This window comes from Zootermopsis nevadensis, unplaced genomic scaffold, assembly GCF_977971745.1.
Source record: "Zootermopsis nevadensis isolate Lab colony 2312 unplaced genomic scaffold, Znev_1.0 Znev_ptg000002l, whole genome shotgun sequence".
Classification (NCBI taxonomy): Eukaryota; Metazoa; Arthropoda; class Insecta; order Blattodea; family Termopsidae; genus Zootermopsis; species Zootermopsis nevadensis.
Window position 1 is genome coordinate 844,434 of NW_028259134.1, and position 17,992 is coordinate 862,425.

At 38.4% G+C, this 17,992-nt stretch overlaps 2 protein-coding genes across 3 annotated transcripts; both read left to right on the forward strand.

Annotated features, from left to right (window-relative positions):
- Positions 1-11,305, forward strand: Cdc23 (cell division cycle protein 23). 2 transcript variants are annotated; one of them, XM_022061886.2, is made up of 10 exons: positions 1-231; positions 997-1,134; positions 1,567-1,912; positions 3,228-3,405; positions 5,717-5,896; positions 6,656-6,820; positions 8,238-8,484; positions 8,797-8,986; positions 10,117-10,191; positions 11,081-11,305. In XM_022061886.2, the coding sequence occupies exons 1-10, from the start codon at positions 128-130 to the stop codon at positions 11,180-11,182; spliced, it is 1,725 nt and encodes a 574-aa protein (XP_021917578.1). In that variant the 5' UTR covers positions 1-127; the 3' UTR covers positions 11,183-11,305. The 2 variants fall into 2 exon arrangements, with proteins under 2 accessions (XP_021917578.1, XP_021917579.1); XM_022061887.2 differs by lacking the exon at positions 1-231 and adding an exon at positions 703-721.
- A 1,198-nt stretch (positions 11,306-12,503) lies between these two features.
- LOC110828841 (uncharacterized) lies at positions 12,504-16,602 on the forward strand. Its single transcript, XM_022061921.2, has 4 exons — positions 12,504-12,984; positions 13,711-13,893; positions 14,802-15,008; positions 16,026-16,602. Exons 1-4 carry the CDS (start codon positions 12,876-12,878, stop codon positions 16,226-16,228), a joined length of 702 nt encoding a protein of 233 aa, XP_021917613.1. The 5' UTR covers positions 12,504-12,875; the 3' UTR covers positions 16,229-16,602.
- The last annotated feature ends 1,390 nt before the right edge of the window (positions 16,603-17,992 follow it).

The window sequence follows — 17,992 nt, forward strand, 5'->3', positions numbered from 1 at the left end:
ACTTAGGGTTAATCTGGTGTTCATCGGTGGTGGCGTAAGAAGTGCATCAGGCTGGAGATTTAGTCGTTCTTTGTAAACGTGTTATAAGTAAACAGTACATTTATTTTGTTTAAACTGTATTGTAAAAATGACTGATGAATCATTTAAGATTGATTTGAAAGAAGTGAAATTGGATCTCCAGAGAGCAATCGTCGAATGTTCCCAGCGCGGTTTATTACACAGTACAAAATGGTAAGGCTCTATAATTTATAGAATAGAATTTATTTACATTCCATGTCAATCTGAATGTACTTTTTATGTAGCATAATTATAATTTATTTACAATCGATGTTGTGTACGTTTCATAGATCTTTCAAAGGCCCAAGCCAAGGATGTAGAACATGTTCCAGCAAAAATAAATGTTTCAAATATAAGTATGAATTACATAGTTATGACAGTGATGTGCAGTCAAGTTCAGTATTCTAGTAAAAGTAATCACACAAGAAATCATCGAAACAATTGCTTATCTGTATTTATAATGTAATTTTTGGTTGAGATAAGTTTGTCCATGGAGTGGAAGTGAAATGGTAGTTACGCTTTTAGTGCTGGCTTGAACTTATTTATACCATGATTTAGGCTTTTTATAGTGTGTGGGAGGGGGGGGGGTGAAGTTTATTGAAAAGCTTAATTCCAGCTTAATAAACTCCCTTTTGTAATTACATTTGGTGTGTGGCATATGAAGGTAGGAAACAACCATGCGAATGGTAATTAAAACATCTATGTAGAAAGGAAGTGCAAAAACTGGAACCAAAGAGTTAAAACATCTGAGCTGTGATGGACAGCTCAACCTCTTCCCCAAAATACCAACCACCCGGGCTGGGGATATGATTTTTATTTATACAGATGCTGCTGCAGTAGCAGTCTGTCACTGTAAAATATAGTATAGTAGCATTTATAGTGATCTACCAGTATGATCTACTTTTAATAAATACCTCAATAATTTGTTAATTGTTTCAGGTTGTCAGAAATGAATTTTGCATTGCGGGAAGTGAAGTTGGATTCTCCTTGCATTTATACACAATCTTTTGTATATCAAAATGAAACAGAACATTATTTGGTGGCCAAAAGCTACTTAGATCTGAAAGAATATGACAGGTGAGAGAATTTTACAAGTTCTTATAATGTATACATAAAAAATAAAGGTGGGATAAAATGTGATATAACAGTGGTTTGGGTGACATACTGCCTCATTTGGAATAACGAAGAATTGTCTCAGTACTGGAATGAGTCTGTTATTATACAAACTTACGAGAAGAGTGATACAAATGACAGTAGTAATTATTGAGGCATATCTTTGTTATGAAGTTAATACAAAATTTTATCCAACATCCTTCTCTCAAGGTTAAGTCCATATGTAGATGAAATTTTGGTATCATCAGTGCAGGTTTCGATGTAACAGGTCAACTACTGATGAGATTTTCTGTGTTTGTCAGATCCTAGAGAAAAAATGGGAGTACAATAAGACAGTGTCATGCTATTGAAGGGTGGACATATTTTTGTGTATGCACAGTCTGTTTTAAATTTCAGGTGTGCTCATTTTACTGAATTTTGCAAAGTACCTCTCACTCGCTTTCTTCACTTTTATTCGCGCTATCTGTCTGGTGAGAAGAAGAAGATAGATGATATGATAGATATAACAACGCCGTCTGATCCCACTCAGAGTGCAAACTTGCAAGAGCTAGGAACTGAATTTATGAGGGACTACGTAGCCGAGAAACTGGACGGCTATGAACTTTATTTGTATGGAGTTGTGCTGAAGAGAATAGATTTTCTATGGAGAGCTAGGAAAGTTCTTGTTGAGGCTATATGTAAGGAACCGATGCACTGGGGGTCTTGGCTTGAATTATCAACATTGATCACAGATCGAACTGAGGTGGGTAAATAAGTATAGATAATATATTTTAAGTCCATCGATGTGAGGTCATTATTCATTTAATGAATTGTGTTTATTTATTATTTACTTCAATTTAATTGTCAGAATAACAGCATTGAGGATGCAGTACTCAAGATTTCGAGGCTAGTGAATGTAGTGATATCTTCTCAGGCGATCGGCCGTGTGAGTATGAAATTAGTTTAAACATTTCAGAGAGTGTCCCTGAAACATTGTAAACTAATTCATATTCACATGACTGATAACCCAAGAACTCTACATTGCTAATTTTTCATCAGGTGATCTCTCGCACAGTATACGAATGAGTTTTCCTGTGGATAATACATGTGACAGGGGCGGAGGACTTTTCCTCTAGCCTCTGCGTGCAGACCGGCTCTGGGGCCCACCCAGCCTCCTCTGCAATGGGTACAGGGGTCCTTTCCCGGGGGTAAAGCCGGCCGGGGTGTGATGCCGACCACTCACCCCCATCTAGTGCCGAGGTCAAGAAAGAGAGGAGCTATACCTCCACTCACCCCAAGCGTCTGTACGGCACGTAGCGGGACAAACTTTAATACATGCGATTGAAATTAAGAGGAGGAAAGCTTGTCTTGTAGTTCGTCATCTTTCTCATTACTGTTGTTCTAAACAACAATTTCCAGATTCTGTCATTTTCTTTCGACCATAGCGAGAATTCTTCAGATTTACAACTTATTTCCAAGCAGATAGAAGCGTTGACAATACCGGTGATAAATTGTTTCCTTCTGTGGGGAGGGTAAACGTGCTGAACCGCTAATTTTGTTGTTCTTATTCAGGCCAGGTTTGCAGTTTGCAGAAGGAGGTTTAAATAAGTTATGGATAAATATGTACTAAATTTTATTCTTCACATTTATTGTTCAGTCTGGTATGAAACGTATTATCCTCCATTTAGAAGCAAGCTGTGCATAATGAACTGTTGGTTGTTTGTACACCTCGTAATTCAGAACTTTTTTGTAATAGTACGATCCTCGAAACACTACATTGCATTGTGTGTTATAAAACTTCTGACTGTTGCCCAGTACTTAAAACCATTTTGATATTGTGGTTTTTTGAAATAAGTTTAAGATGTCGATGTTGTCTTCTGGGTAATAACACCACGTGGATTTGTAGTTAGATATCATTGTTTCAGAGAAACTTTCATCTTCAGGGATAGTGCGTTTCTCTGGAACATTGGTATCTTCGAGAAAGTCTACATGGTATTACTACCCAGAAGACCGGTGTCAGTGTGTTCACCACGATGTAAACCTCAGATGTCATAAGTATGAGATAATTTCTGTTTCAGCTCAAATCTCTCAAGTTACCAGATCACTGGATGAAACATTTCTTCCTTGGACATACATTCCTAGAACTTCAACTAAATGAAGACGCTCTAGATATTTACTTTGCCCTTCAGCACAAAGGTTTTGAGAAGAGTACTTACCTGATAGCTCAGACTGCTATTGCTTTTCATAATAGAAGAGGTAATTGAAAACGGTTGCTATCATATTTTCTGGCTCACAGGACACAGTTTTATACCTTTCAAAATCGCTTTGTGTCTCACAGCAAAGGTTGCCGCCCTTGCCAGTGCAGGTGCACTATGAATTCGTCACAGTCGGATAATTTTGGTTTCTACTTGTTTCTCTAATTCCATCCACCCTCGAGAAGCAGCATTTGATGATCAACATAATTTCAGCACATTGATGATTATTACAGTTTGAAATTTTAATCGGTGACGATTATTTTTTAGCGTAGAGTGTTTTGTTTACCAGATGCCTAGCTTATTATGGTAAAAAACAAGTGAATTTTGTACATTGTGTGCCGTCAACTAGAAATTATAGTCTCTGCAGAAGAGCAAGGGAATGTGGTGGCAGAAAGACGTTTTATTCCTCCACTAATTGAAAAAAATTATACAGATTTGATGTTCTTAGAAGGATAATTTGAAAAAGAGAAGTCAGCTAAAATGTTCTATGCATGGGAAAAGTGCAAAATGGCCAGAATTGGAGGCTGACATATTGAAATGGGTAGAGGGACATTGTCGCAACGACTTTCCTGTTGCAACAAGAATGATATGTACACGCACTCTCCAGTCAGCACATGGCTGTCACATTATAGATTTCAAAGGTGAAGAAGCAATTTGGTGCTATCGCTTTATGAAGTCTGATGGCCTATGTATGCGTGATAAACCCGAACTTTCTCATAAAATACCACTAGAATATGAACAAAAAATTTTATCCCATCATTTTGTTATCCCTTGTCAGAAGAGAATAACCATAGCAATAGGACAGGTAAAAAAATGTGGATGAAATGCTACTCACCCTTGATGTTTCCGCTAAAAGGACTTTTACTTTCGGAGGTGAAAAAACCGTAACAAAATGAGTGGCCTTGAAAAAGCCCATCACACAGTTCGTGCGTGCTGTGGCAATGGAACTGAACTCCCTCTGAAGTTAATTTTTAGATGCTCATGAGAAAGGGATGGATGAGAATGGTATGAAAATATGGATTGAGAAAAGGAGCCCTTCTCCTGTCAGACCAGTTTTGATATCATCTAAGGGACTCTTAAAACAAATTCAGGGATTGCAGTGCTGAACTGGCTGTCATACCAGGAGGGCTGACATCACAGCTGCAACCATTTGACATTTCTGTAAAGACGCCTTTTGGATTTTTTTTATGAGATTAGGGTGGAATAGGTGGATTATAAATAGTATTTAAAATCGGCTGACTCCAGAAGGAGCAATGAAATAGCCCACAGTCACTCAAGTACGCAAATGGTTAAAATGTCTTGGGCTTCGGTCAGTGGGCTGACCATCGTGAAGTCTTTTATAAAGAGTGGCATCAGCAGTGGCCTTGATGGATGCAAGGACCACTATCTGTATGAAGACACTTAAGATGAGAATTCAAATTATGATGAAGAATTTCATGTATTTCCTGAGGAGGTAGACTGAAGATAGCGACATTAATTTTATAGAGTTTTAAAAAGTTAAATATATGAATTTATTCGATTTTGTGTTTTATACCTTAAACTTGCGTTGATTTTGTGGTGCATCTTATACAAGCGAATGTCTTTTACAGTGGAAAAAATATGGTAATTTTACTGTAGTTACTGTGGCATGAACAAAATGAGACATTTTGTCAAAAACCTCATGGAAAGACGTTTAGAAGATGTAGAAGGATAATATTAAAATGGATCTTGAAAGAAATAAGATGTGAGGATGTGATTCAATGACACACACTTTTGTAGTTGGCATTCAATTTCTGAATTCCATAAAAGTAGACAGTTTCATTACTAGCTGAGAAACTTATCAATTTTTGAAGAAATATTGCTGTCTTCTGGGTTGTGCCATGTAGTCTGGTAGATGTTTATTCATTCATCACCCTGATGATGGAGGCAGCAAGGACCTCTGAAACGTCCGTAAACATCTACCAGATTACATGGCGCAACAACCCAAAATACAGCATTCTTCAGACTCATTGCCGTGAAAACCTCAAATCCTACATTTTGAAAGAAGGTTATACTATGAACTTAATCTGGCATAGATATAAAATATTTTGGTCACATGTTTACCACATCAGAAGTGTTATCTCGGAATGTATTAATTTACTGTTTTATTCGTTGTCATGTTTTTAAATAGTGCTATTTAATTAATTTGGCAGATGAATGGCCTTTGTATTGTCCTTGTAGGTTTTTTTATTTTGTGATGTTTGCCATTGACTTATTCTATTCATTTTTATATTATTTTGATTACTTGTCATATTTATTTCTTCAGTGAAATATTTGCGTTCTTTTATGTTCAGATGTAGATGCGGCAATAACCACATTTCGTCGACTGCAGAAGTGCGACCCATTCCGACTGGATAATTTGGATACGTACTCAAATCTTCTATACGTGAAAGAACTGAGAGTAGAACTGGCACATCTTGCTCATCAGGCATGTGAGATAGACAAGTACCGTGTTGAGACGTGTTGTGTTGTAGGTGAGTTTGCATTGCGATAAAACCTCGTCTTTTACGCGTATAAAGAAGGAAGCTGGGTTCCTTGTGATACCATAAGAAAAAGAGTATTTTACCTGTCTTTGATAGATTCTGTTTGGTATAAAAACCTCTGTATTGTTGAACCAAAATAATCACTTCTAATTCCCAAGCAAGTGGTAACAGTCCTGTTTTGTATTTCAAAGATCCATGGTTCAACTCTCAGAGTTCCTACGTAAGCGATAACAAGCGAGCTATGCGAGCTGCATAAGCAGCATGGGGTGTCATATGAAGCGGGGAATCGCTTGTTGTGCCCTACGTGAAAGGCCGCAATAGAAGCATACGGCCTTCCTGCGCATGCACGGTCAGAGCTTTATTGCGAATGCACCTTACTGGCCAGCGCAGCGACTCGCGCGAAAATATCAAAATATTTGATCTCGGACTTTGGCCGCTTCCCTCTCCTGACCGCTTCGCTGGAACCTAGGACAGCGCCACACAAACAGCCAGTTTGATATTTCCGCTTCACTCACGCAACTCGCACCGCTCACATTTAATCGCTCACGTAGGACAGCGGGTAAGAGAGTTTTTTCGGATTTTGTCAACTTTTTCAGGTAAATGTTTATACTTCTGGCACATCCACATCCTTCACAATTATTCAACCATGTGATGATAAAAATTTAGAAAATGACATTCAGTAACTTAGGAAGTGGCCAAAGGTTTCAGAATTTGATAATTTTGTCAGGACTTCTTTGTTCATTTGTACAGGAAATTACTACAGTTTGAGATCAGAACACCAGAAGGCTGTAATGTACTTCCAAAGAGCACTTAAGCTGAATCCTCAGTATTTGTCAGCTTGGACACTTATGGGGCATGAATTTATGGAGATGAAGAATACTAATGCAGCGATACAGAGCTACAGACAGGCCATCGGTACGTACCTATTTTTTTCTCAAAGTATAGCAAGGTGGTAACAGTTTCATTATTTCACCAGTTTTACTTGGAATGTCAAGCTAGACTCGCGACTTCAAATGGCGTCCATACCAATCAACATCAAGGATGGTTCGTGACCAGTTATAAAGTAACATAGGTCTTACATTTTGTTGCCACCAACAGATGACAGACAAGTCCTATTCTCAGAAGATTCAAGTAACTGTGTTGTTAAATGATGGTCGTATACAAGTTGTTTTACGTTTATAAAATGAAAATTTAGAGGCAGTATCACAAGAATTATAATGTTGTGCTGTTCCAAATTTGTTAGTATTAAGTAGTAGACGAGTTGTAGAAACTGATATTAACGAGAAAGGGAATTCTTTTGGGAAAAAATGTAATTTGTGTCCTTAACTTTGCCACCAGCCACAGATTTTAGAATTAGCGGTGCAAAGTTTCTCGTTCTGTTGGATTTTGACCATTTGAGCTACTCTTAGCTTCTCAAGAATAACTCTGCTCCATGGAATTAAAAGTAATAAAAGTAGGGGTAGTAATCAGATTTAAGAGTAAAACAACATTTAGTTAACACATTTTATATGGAAACCAATGTTACTTACTGAATAGGACCTGCAGTGGGTGTGATGCAATTTAGAAGTAGCTCCAGAATTTGCGAACGCTGTTCGTTAAATATACGTATCCTTCTTCTACTTCTTCTTCTATGGCTCTTCGGTCCATGGCCTCCTCAATTCTCCTATTCCATTCGGTCCTCTGTTAGGTCCGTCTGTCCGAGGCTTTGATCGAGGTTTTGAAACGTGTTCCTTTTTACGGTGCAAGGTTGTTAGCCTTGCAACCAACCCCCAACCTGGAGGACCAGGGTACCTGTCTTAGTCTGACCTCTCCCCCTCGACCTACCCTACCAGTAGCTATGCTACCGCCAGCATAGCACTTGGGATCACTGAGGTACTCAAACCCCACCACCACGACAAGGTGCAGGTACCATAAAGTGGGGAATGTGTATCCTTCTCATTATTATTATCAACAGAAATGGTTGCCAACAATTTTCAGAAGTAAACTCATCCATAATATTTGCCAGAGAGTCTGAACAAAAATAATAATAGCTCAGCATAGGAGTAAGATTTTCATGGGGCACATTCGAAGCATATCTGAACACAAATTGTGTGAAAAGTTCATAAACTGTTTTCAGGAATGTGGAATTGTGGCTTTGATCTTGTTTTTAATTCCACACGAAAATGATATTTGGATAAATTAATCTTATATGAATGTACATTAGTCATACAGTTTGCAAGATGCTGTATTATGGCGGCATGTCCAAATTACTTCTCTTTGTGTGAATATGTTCATCTGCCTCGACTGTACACATTTCATTCTGTATCAACTTGGCATTTTACTGTTGTATAAGAGGTGAACAGAAGAGACTACCGAGCGTGGTACGGACTTGGCCAGACGTATGAGATCCTAAAGATGCTGTTTTACTGCTTATATTACTACAAACAAGCCCAGCAGCTGCGACCGAATGATAGTCGCATGCTCATTGCACTTGGAGAAACATACGAGAGACTGGATAAGATACGGGATGCCCAGAAATGCTACTACAAGGCTCGTAACGTCGGCGATATCGAAGGAACGGCGCTTCTTAAACTCGCAAAGTAATATGTCTGATTACATTTTAAATATAGTTTAATTAGAATATTTTTATGTTTTGTGAATACTGAAAAGTATTTTCAGTTATGTCAGGCAATAATATATAATGGCTGACAAAAGTATGTAACACAAAAACATAAATACTGTTCCAAAAATATTTAGTAGGCTTAACGTTAAAAGCCTCGTAATATTTTGTTTATTAAATCGTACTTCGCGGACTTAAATTTTATGTTAAAAAAATTATTTTCTGATCACAAAAGCCTTCCTTCATACCAGTCTTGTTTAGTCGCGCCGTTACAAACTGTGCTTTTTTTCAGGTTGTACGATAAACTGAATGAGACCAGTTTCGCGGCGGCATCATTTTTGGAATACGTGTCAGAGAACGAATCCCGTGGAGATAAAAGTGAACTAAGCCAATCATACAAATATTTGGCTAACTTCTTTCTGAAGCGAAATCAACTGGATAAAGCTTACCAGTATGCACAAAAGTGTCTGGAATATGACGAGGTGGGTGTGGTGTAACAAATAGAAGAGCTTATGATGCTTAAAATATTTCGGTCTATGTCGCGAGGCCAACAAGAAGCCCAAAGTGATAATTATTCTATTTGGCTTCTTTCTGAGCTGTGCCCTGCTCAGAAGTGAACCCTATATTTGTGTAAAATAATATGGGGCATCAGCTTGACCCAGGGATTCGACTAATGGGGTAATAAAAATCTAAATAAATTGCCAGATTGGCTTTGGTATATTTAGATTCTGTAAAACCATGCTCGCAAGGATTTAATTTAGACTTTAAGTCATGTGAAACGTGATCGTGAATAACAAGTTAAAATAGTTTGGAAAATGTATTAAGTATAGAAATGGGTTGGTGGTTACTAACAGGCAGAATTACCTTTTTTGAAAACACGAGCGACTGCTGCCTGTTTCCATGCGGTAGGAAAATAATGCGCAGTTAGACTTAGATTAAAGATACGTTTGAGAACGGAGATCTGAGAACAACCCTTTATAAAAAATGCTAGGGATGTCGTCAAGTTTGACAAATTTAGATGGTCTTAGACATCTACGGGTTTTACAGATGTCCAATTTGGAAAGATGCGCTAATGATAAAAATTCATAAGACTACACAAGGGAGGGGAATACCAAACAAGGGGTATTGTAGATTGGCTGAAAACGCTTAGCAAAAGCATTAGCAACTTTATAGGGTTTTGCCGAACGAGTACGAGCAACCTCAGAATTTCTTTTCCTACGAGACACCACATATTTCCAGAATTCCTTAGGTTGCAGTCTTAAATTATTATCGGTAGACTTCAACCATCTGAGTCTGTCACATATAATAATAGCGTTTACTAGCTTACAATAGGAGGAAAATGTACTACAAAAATAATCAGAATATATCTTTTTAAAATGTCTGTAATAGTAACCTTTTTACCAAATGTATTTCTGTAAAGTGCTCGAGAACCAATGAGGGGATTTTGACTTTCTGATGAACCCACGGGGAATTTCCTGAGCATTTGGGACAGTAGCATTGATGCTGGCGACAGCATCATCAACAGAGGTGCTACTGTACATAAAAAAGTATCACCTCTTAATGATGCTTTTACCAGCCTAATGGTAATTATAGACACCCTGCTTTATTACAGTCAAAGGAAGAAGGCAAGGCATTACTAAGGAGTATCGCACAGAAAAGGAGTCTGCAAGAAGAAGGCGAGATGCAAGTATGTTTTTTTTTCTGTTTGACATTGAACCACAGAGTGTTAATATTAATCGCCCGAAGCCAGTGTGTTTAACTCTTTATTTATTTTAATGTTGACATATATGAAGTCCATTTGTTAAGGTTTCAGTTCTAATTCTGTAAAGTGTCTTTTTCCTGTGAACATCTTCGCAACGTATAATTCCCAGAAACGAAGAATATGCAATTTTAAGATGCAGGTTAAAATTATTTTCCAAGTACTAAGCAAGTTTTTGCAGAAAGTAATCTGTGTATAAGCCTCACCTGACTTGAAAATAAAATAAATATCGTTATCGGAATACAAAATGGGAGAGTCAAATATCTGGACCTGGATTGGACGGGAAACTGCGCATGCATATCAGCATACCCGTATACTCGGTTGTTCGTGTGGCGGCGTACAAATGATAACGGCAATATTTTTAAAACGATTCCAAAATCTATAAGCGAATTTTTGCCTCCGGCGACAGGTTGTAACAACAATTAACATCTCATGCATATCCAAATAAAATATAATAATTTGTCATTTATTGACATGAAATATAATAACTTTCAAGTATATGTCATTTATCCACACGTTAACCTAACCTAACCTAACCTATTTTTAAAGTGATGTGTCCAGATAACACACAAATACCAAATAAGATGTTGTTTATAAGCCTCATCAGGAGCTGGTGTAGTTCAGTCAGTATAGTGACTGGCTATGAATGGGACGGCCGGGGTTGCAAACGATCGACACTTTGCCAGTTTAACAGAGCAGTATGTTATTTTTAAATAATCGGACATTGGCGTGCTGGTCCCACCAATATTAGTGTTACGTGAATCAGTACACAGCAAAGACATGACATTTGTTTATATTTCTTTAATCTACTTTGTAGGTAGAAGAAGATTCTGCGTCCATCATCAGAGTAAGACCGAGATTAGCCGAAGGATCTCCAAACAGTCAGTTGACGCCATTGAATCTCAGCTTCACCAATTGAGCAAGCGTATTATTTTTGTTGCCTTCATCGAGGCAGAAACGAGTTTAACAAATAAAACCTGCAATAAGTCTCTTGTATTCTCGTTTCTGTAACAGCTGTTTAGATTCTTATATGTAGAATTTATTTTATGCGTGTTTTATTATACCTTGAGAATTGATACACCGATTTGCACCAAACTTGGCTTCCTTATTCCATTGATACCAGAAAGAGATTTTGGAAGGGTCAGAACTCTGGAAAATGTGTTTTGACTTTGAGTGTCTGTGAGATTGGTTTCTGTAGCTCAGAAACTAAATATAACAGATGAGTTTTGTGTTCCCTCTAGGAGATTGCAGAATAAAAGGTCACGACCCTGAAAAACTGTTCCCTGGTTCAAATCCCAATGAAGATGTTTTCTGTATCTTGCATTGATTTTAGAGAAGAATGTTTTTCACAAAAATAGGTTTTTCATAAACTTGCACCCATAGGAAAATAAAAAGAGATGTACATTACAAAGAAATCTGGTGTTAAAATTTCATCATGAGAACGTATAACACTTGAATTTTCAAGAATAATTAATTGTATTAATCTTTATTTCAAGCATTACTATCAGGAGACTGTAAATATGTAAATTCTTACCCAATCATATTCATCTGTCTTCGTGGATTCTAATAATAAATTTAATAAATTAACCGGGTGCCTCAGTCAGTCTAGTGACTGACTACTGACTGGATGACTGGGGTTCGATCCCCTTTAGCCTCTGCGTCCAGACTGGCTCTGGGGCCCACCCAGCCTTCTATCCGATGGGTACCGGGATCCTTTCCAGGGGGTAAGGCGCTCTGACCACTCGCCCCCATCGAGTGCGGAGGTCAAGAATTAGTAAGAGCTGTACCGCCTCTCCTGGGTTCGTTGCCATGTGACTCCGAATTCGATTAATGGTATTTTTCAATTTCTTTTGGTCTCTCCTGATAATTATTCTACTCCCACTTCTTATCCATTGATCTTCGACTTCATCAAGCAGCATCTCCTAAGTCCTAAGTTACTAAGTTATGGGCTTCATCTCTGAATCGGCACTTCAGTGGTTTGTGAGTACAGATATTATAAAAAAAACTTTATTTTGTAGGCCTGCAATGAGTTTCTTTTCTGAGCTCCCTGGCAAATGGCAAAACAGTTGCCGTGAATTTCAACGTGAGAATGTACTTTTTTTTTGTAGATGTGCCGGGGTTGTGGATCTCTGCAGGTCGCCGAAGATTCGTCCATTACCGGGGACGCACGAAAATAATCGCGAAATTTCGTAAAATATATATTTTTTAAAACTGTTTTAAATGAAGGTTGCAATGTTTCCTGTAAAATTTGGCTGATTGGCGTAGGATTTCCTATGCTTCTTGAGTAGATTTTGGAGGCAAAACTTGAGAGAGATGGACGGAAGCAACTCTGTAATTCGTTTTTTAAGCCCTCTGTGTAAAAGAGTACATGAGTCCGTGATGGACTAGGAGCGACGATCTGATTTGTCCAGCTGGGAGTTCAACGCCTTGAAACTTTCCATTGTATTTCGAAGCAAAAACAACAAAAAAGTCTTCCTTCATTAACTTCCACTAACGACGTTGGCTCCAGAAAACAGATAGACCTAATTAGACTCCGTAGAAGACCAACCACAATCGAAAGTATTTGGGAAACAGTTGCGGTAATAGGACCCCTGAGGAAGGTTCCCTGTGCAATGATGAAAATTTGGACAGGAATTATTTTCTTTTCGAACTTAGCGGCAGTCTTCGGGGACGAAAGCGACGTATCCTTTACACCAGCGAAACCATGGAGCCAACATGCAGGTAATCTGTGTCATTGAAAAGAGGTACATTTATTTACATTAATATTAAATTCGTATGTGATTTAATACGCCAATGTTTGTTTAGGCTGCTTGTTACAAAACCCTCGTTCCAGGACCAATTAAGATGTAACTCATTAACAGACGTTACACAAGGAGATATTTTACGAAACAAATGTCTCTTTTAAGACAGACTAAATGTCGTGATGAAAATCGGGACTCTCTTGAACTCTTATAAAATTCGGAATAAAACAATTCGTGCCCCGGGGGGGGGGGGGGGGGTTGCCTAAGTCACTATGTTATGGAGTGGACTTTCGGGGTTCCATTTGTGACGGGTAGAATTCTTTTTTCGGCACTGGAGCCAACCCGATGGATACCGAGGACTCCTTCCTCGAGAGGAGAACTTCCTGGGGAGTGAACCTGTCCACTCGCCTCTAATGAGTGGAGCTGTATCTTTCCGTACGTCATCACGAGGTAGTGCGTAAACAAACAAGGAACACGTCTACATAACGTGGCATTTAATTAAATTATAACTTTGGAAATGTGACAGATTTGTTCTTGGTGACGTATATGGAATGTTTTAAGTGACAAAATAGTTATCCAGAAAATTAAAAGGAAAATCTCTTTAAATCCCGAGAAACCACACGAAGAAAATGCATGCGTAAATAAACACAAATAAAGTTGAAATGACAAGATGGACGATTTCATTGTAGGATTAACGTGGTTTCAGACTGGCCGTTCTGCGAGTTGGGAGGCACGTACTCTGTCCCCCATAAGAAATTCTGTGATCGGTTCTTCATCTGCCAGAACGGACAAGCTTACCTGGGACAGTGCGAGGACGGTTTGGCGTTTGTGCCGTTTAACGGGTGCAAACTTCTGCACTTCGTCGACTGTTCCGTGCGAACTAAACTACGTAAGAAACACAAAGATTCCATCCAAAGTTGCGTAAGGCCAAGAGTGAGTTTAAGATTGCCACAGATGGTGATGTGAATGAATGCGATGATTACGAAAGTCCGAGGAAGTTTTTGTGGCTTGTCAGAATATTCGAGTACGATTCAGCCAATCACAGGGACCTTGCCGAGTACGAAACTGAAGACATGAAATGACGAGCAGATAAGCCGTCAGCTTACAACTGTGAGATTTGAGGTTAGAGGTCGGCACGGGCCGAAATTTTAGAATCTCAACCGATCCCTCCCGATGAGCATTTGGCTCGAGCCCAAAATGTAATTTGCATACACATATGGGGTTAGTTCAATCAGCATGTTGACCGGCTGCGGTCTGGATAACAAGGGTTCGGTCCTCCAGAACAGCGGAACTCGGTCCTTCGCTGCAGCATCCCTAAACAAAATAAATTAATTGGTATTCTTTATGGAGAAACTTTGTTTTCTTTGAGGTAAGAGCTGAATTAATAAATATTGTTTAAATGAGTTTCGGCTTCTGACGTCCACTTCTCAACGCTTTGCGTAATTTTTCATCTTTGTGCCGCGTGTTGATGTTTTGTTTTCGAGTGGACCCGTGGCGATTCTCGAACACGAGGACCCTTGTCCTAACTGGACATTTCGTGTATTTCCTCTCTCCAAGTACTGCGTTAGTACCTTGAGATGCATCGTGCCCACACTTCCTTCCAAAGTCACAATTCATAATTAACTTTCCATTCAATGCTGCAAATGTAAGTAGGAAGGTGTCGTTGAATGAACTAGTTTTATCTTGTAAACAAATTATTTTAAGCCAGAGATGTTTGGTTTTGAGTTTCTAAAACGATACCAATTGGTCTGTCGATTAACTTGCTCTAAGTTGCGTTATTAATTCTCTGCGTTTCAGAATCGCCGAAAGGCAAAGGAAAATGTCCAAGGTTGAATGGATTGCATAAAGCTCCAAAAGGCTGTGGGAATTTCTACAAATGTGAAAATGGCACTGTAGTTCCTGATAAATGTGCAGGGGGTTATGAATTCGATGGCCACACGAAACTGTGTCGTTTGGCAACGCCACAAGAGCGAGAGAAATGCTCACATTCGTCGACTTCTTCAGGTATGACAATTTTACGGGTCATAGAAACCTAACCTAAAATTCCATTTGAAACTGATTGTCTTCTGTGTTAGATGCGTCTCAGCAGTATTTTCTGGAATCCTGTTTTCACCGTGTCCAATTGACACATGGAAATCAACGCATTAGATCGTCTAATGCAGTGGTATTCAATCTTTTTTGTTCTCGTACCCCAAGATATAATTTATCTTCAACTTTGTACCCCCAAAGTTGTTGGTGTATAATTCAAGTTATACATAGTATATAATCTACATCTAAAATAAATTACATTACGGATTATTCAGTGTTTATCATAAAATAATATTTTTTTCTAAATTTCACGTACCCCCTAAGATGTCTTCGCGTACCCCAGGTTGAATACCACTGGCCTGAACGTAATTATCTCCATCCTTTTGCTGTCCTATGTCGCACTGAGTAGGAAATTATATATTTTTAATCATTTTTGATTCATTGAGCAATGCAACACTGATATATGCATATTCTTTCGTCTTCCTATTAATCATTCTTTATGAATAGTGACTTCATCGTTTAAACTTTGCATTCTGTTTCACTTTCCTGGTGTTGAATTTAGTCTAGACCTTTTAAAAGGGACCACAAAGGGCTAACAAAACTGCAATAAATATTTCCTCATACATTACAGGCAATCAGTGTTTTGTCGAAGATTCACGCCCATACAAAAATCGTGTTTCATACAGTATTGTATATTTTAATGTCTGTTTTAGAACATGTTATAGGAAGGCAATGTTTTTTAGCTGATTAGTACTGGCATTTCACGTCCTGGACTTGTCATGCATTCTGGCGGTGGGACATGAACCTATCGGCAACCATTTTTCATTTGACATCCTCTGAGCCAGTTTCCCAAAGTTAAGTCTTGTATTATCGTAGACTAATCTATTCCAAGATGTCTTCCACCATGAAAATCGTGCATAAAACACAGTTTACTAGTCTTGACTACGACATTGTTAAAAGTAGCGATTTCGCTGATCTGCAGGTTTCTTCCAGGTTTTAAGTGTCCTGCAAACAACGTGTTCCCGTTTGGAGACCACTCTCGCCATCCCTACCCAGGAAGCTGTTCCCTCTTCATCATGTGTCTGAGAGACGGCTCCATCAAGGTGGGGTCTTGTAGCGCCGGGTCGGCTTACAGCCCAGCAACACACAACTGCGAGCTAAAAGCCACTGTTCCCGGTTGCTCGCAGATCTCATAATGATTGTGTTTTCTCAAGGTTAAAGTGACTTGTGTTTCGGACAAGAACCTTTATCGATTTCAATGTTTTCTAGTAATTGTGGCGAATTTCAGTGTGACTGTAGCTGACAGTACGCCTATTTGTACCAGAATTCCTGTTCCATTGTTAGCGGCTATGAGGTCCTAACTCTGCACCTGGGCATTGGATTATCTGTTTTTTACTCTGTAGCATTTTTGTTTTATTTATGTGTGTTTTCTTTCCGCGTACATTTATCGAAGATTCTGACTGCCATTGTTGTTTTAAAAACTCATCTCAACTTCTGAATTTGTACACTTAAAGACGTCCACAGTAAGAAGAAAAGAAATCGTAATCTGTATTGAATCAACAAACACAAAACTGGGTCGAATATTTATTTTATTCATAAACAAAGAAACTTGTTTGTTCAAAAGATAAAATAAATATATAACTAGCAACATGCAGTAGAGTTCTTATTGAGAAGATGATATCATTCAGCAACTCTAGAAGTTCCCAGGATTCATAGAAACCTAAGGTTAATTACAGTGTTTAAAACAGACTGCACTGGTCCCTGTTTTGAGTGAGATTAACTCAGTTCAGATACTCCCCCATCTACTCACTTAAAACCCATTTAATATTATCAAGGTTTTCCAGGTGATCTTTTATTTCCAGGCTTTCCAACTGAAATATTGCACGCATTTCTTGTCTCCTTCATGGATATTACGTGACCCACCTATTTCATCTTCCATTATTTATCCATCCTAATATAATTTTGTAAATATTTAATATGACGTGGAATTCATCATTAGGCAAATAGCCTTATTTTAAAACATCTTACTAAGCTCTTTCTGCTGCAATTGCCAGGATTATTACGAATCGCGACAGAAAAATTTATTTCTTTCAGTATTATTATTACATATTTTAAGATATACCGCGTTCCAGCGTTTTTGGCCGCTGAACTTTGTGCATTGGAACCTCGGAGCGAGTCACTTACCAGAAGTTTGCTGGAAGGGATGGCAGCAGGCCGCGTACAGTAGACTCCAAATAAATTATCACCACGGTATGTAACACAGGAAAGTCGACTAAGCGTGACTAGACGTGATGTAATGTAACGGAGTGCGTATGTTAAATTATACCTTCCACGTCCTTTAAAATTCATTGTTTACTATCATCTTCCATATACTATAAATAAATGAAACGGTAGAATTGAGGTTTTCACGGCGGTGAGTCAAAACATGTCTGTCGTATGTGTTGTTAAGCAGTCAGGATACTGATAGATTGCAACACGAATAGTATGCATGATAGCTGATAGATGGCAGTAAAGGCTATGACGATTTTAATCGTTTGTGACACACACTGGTAATGACATCAGGACAGACTATCACCTTCCATGTCGCACGTTTCAGCATCTATCGCGTTGATATCACTATTACAGGAAAATAAAGACTACGAGTCTCGAAAAGACTCCAATTTCATAACGTCCCTTCAGCCACTCTCGAGTTATTTTATGCTTACTTACGCCGTCACAGCCAATGACGTCATCAGTCATTGCAGAGAATAGAATAGAATAAAATTAATTTATTCCATAGATACTCCATAGGCCGAAGCCAAAGATGTAGAACATGTCATAGCACAAATATAAATTACATAGTCGTGACAGTAATTTACAGTCAATTACAATATTACAGTACAAATAATCACAACACAAAGGGGATACACTTTTAGTGCTGGCTTAAACTTCTTTACAGTATGATTTTGACTTTGTAGTGG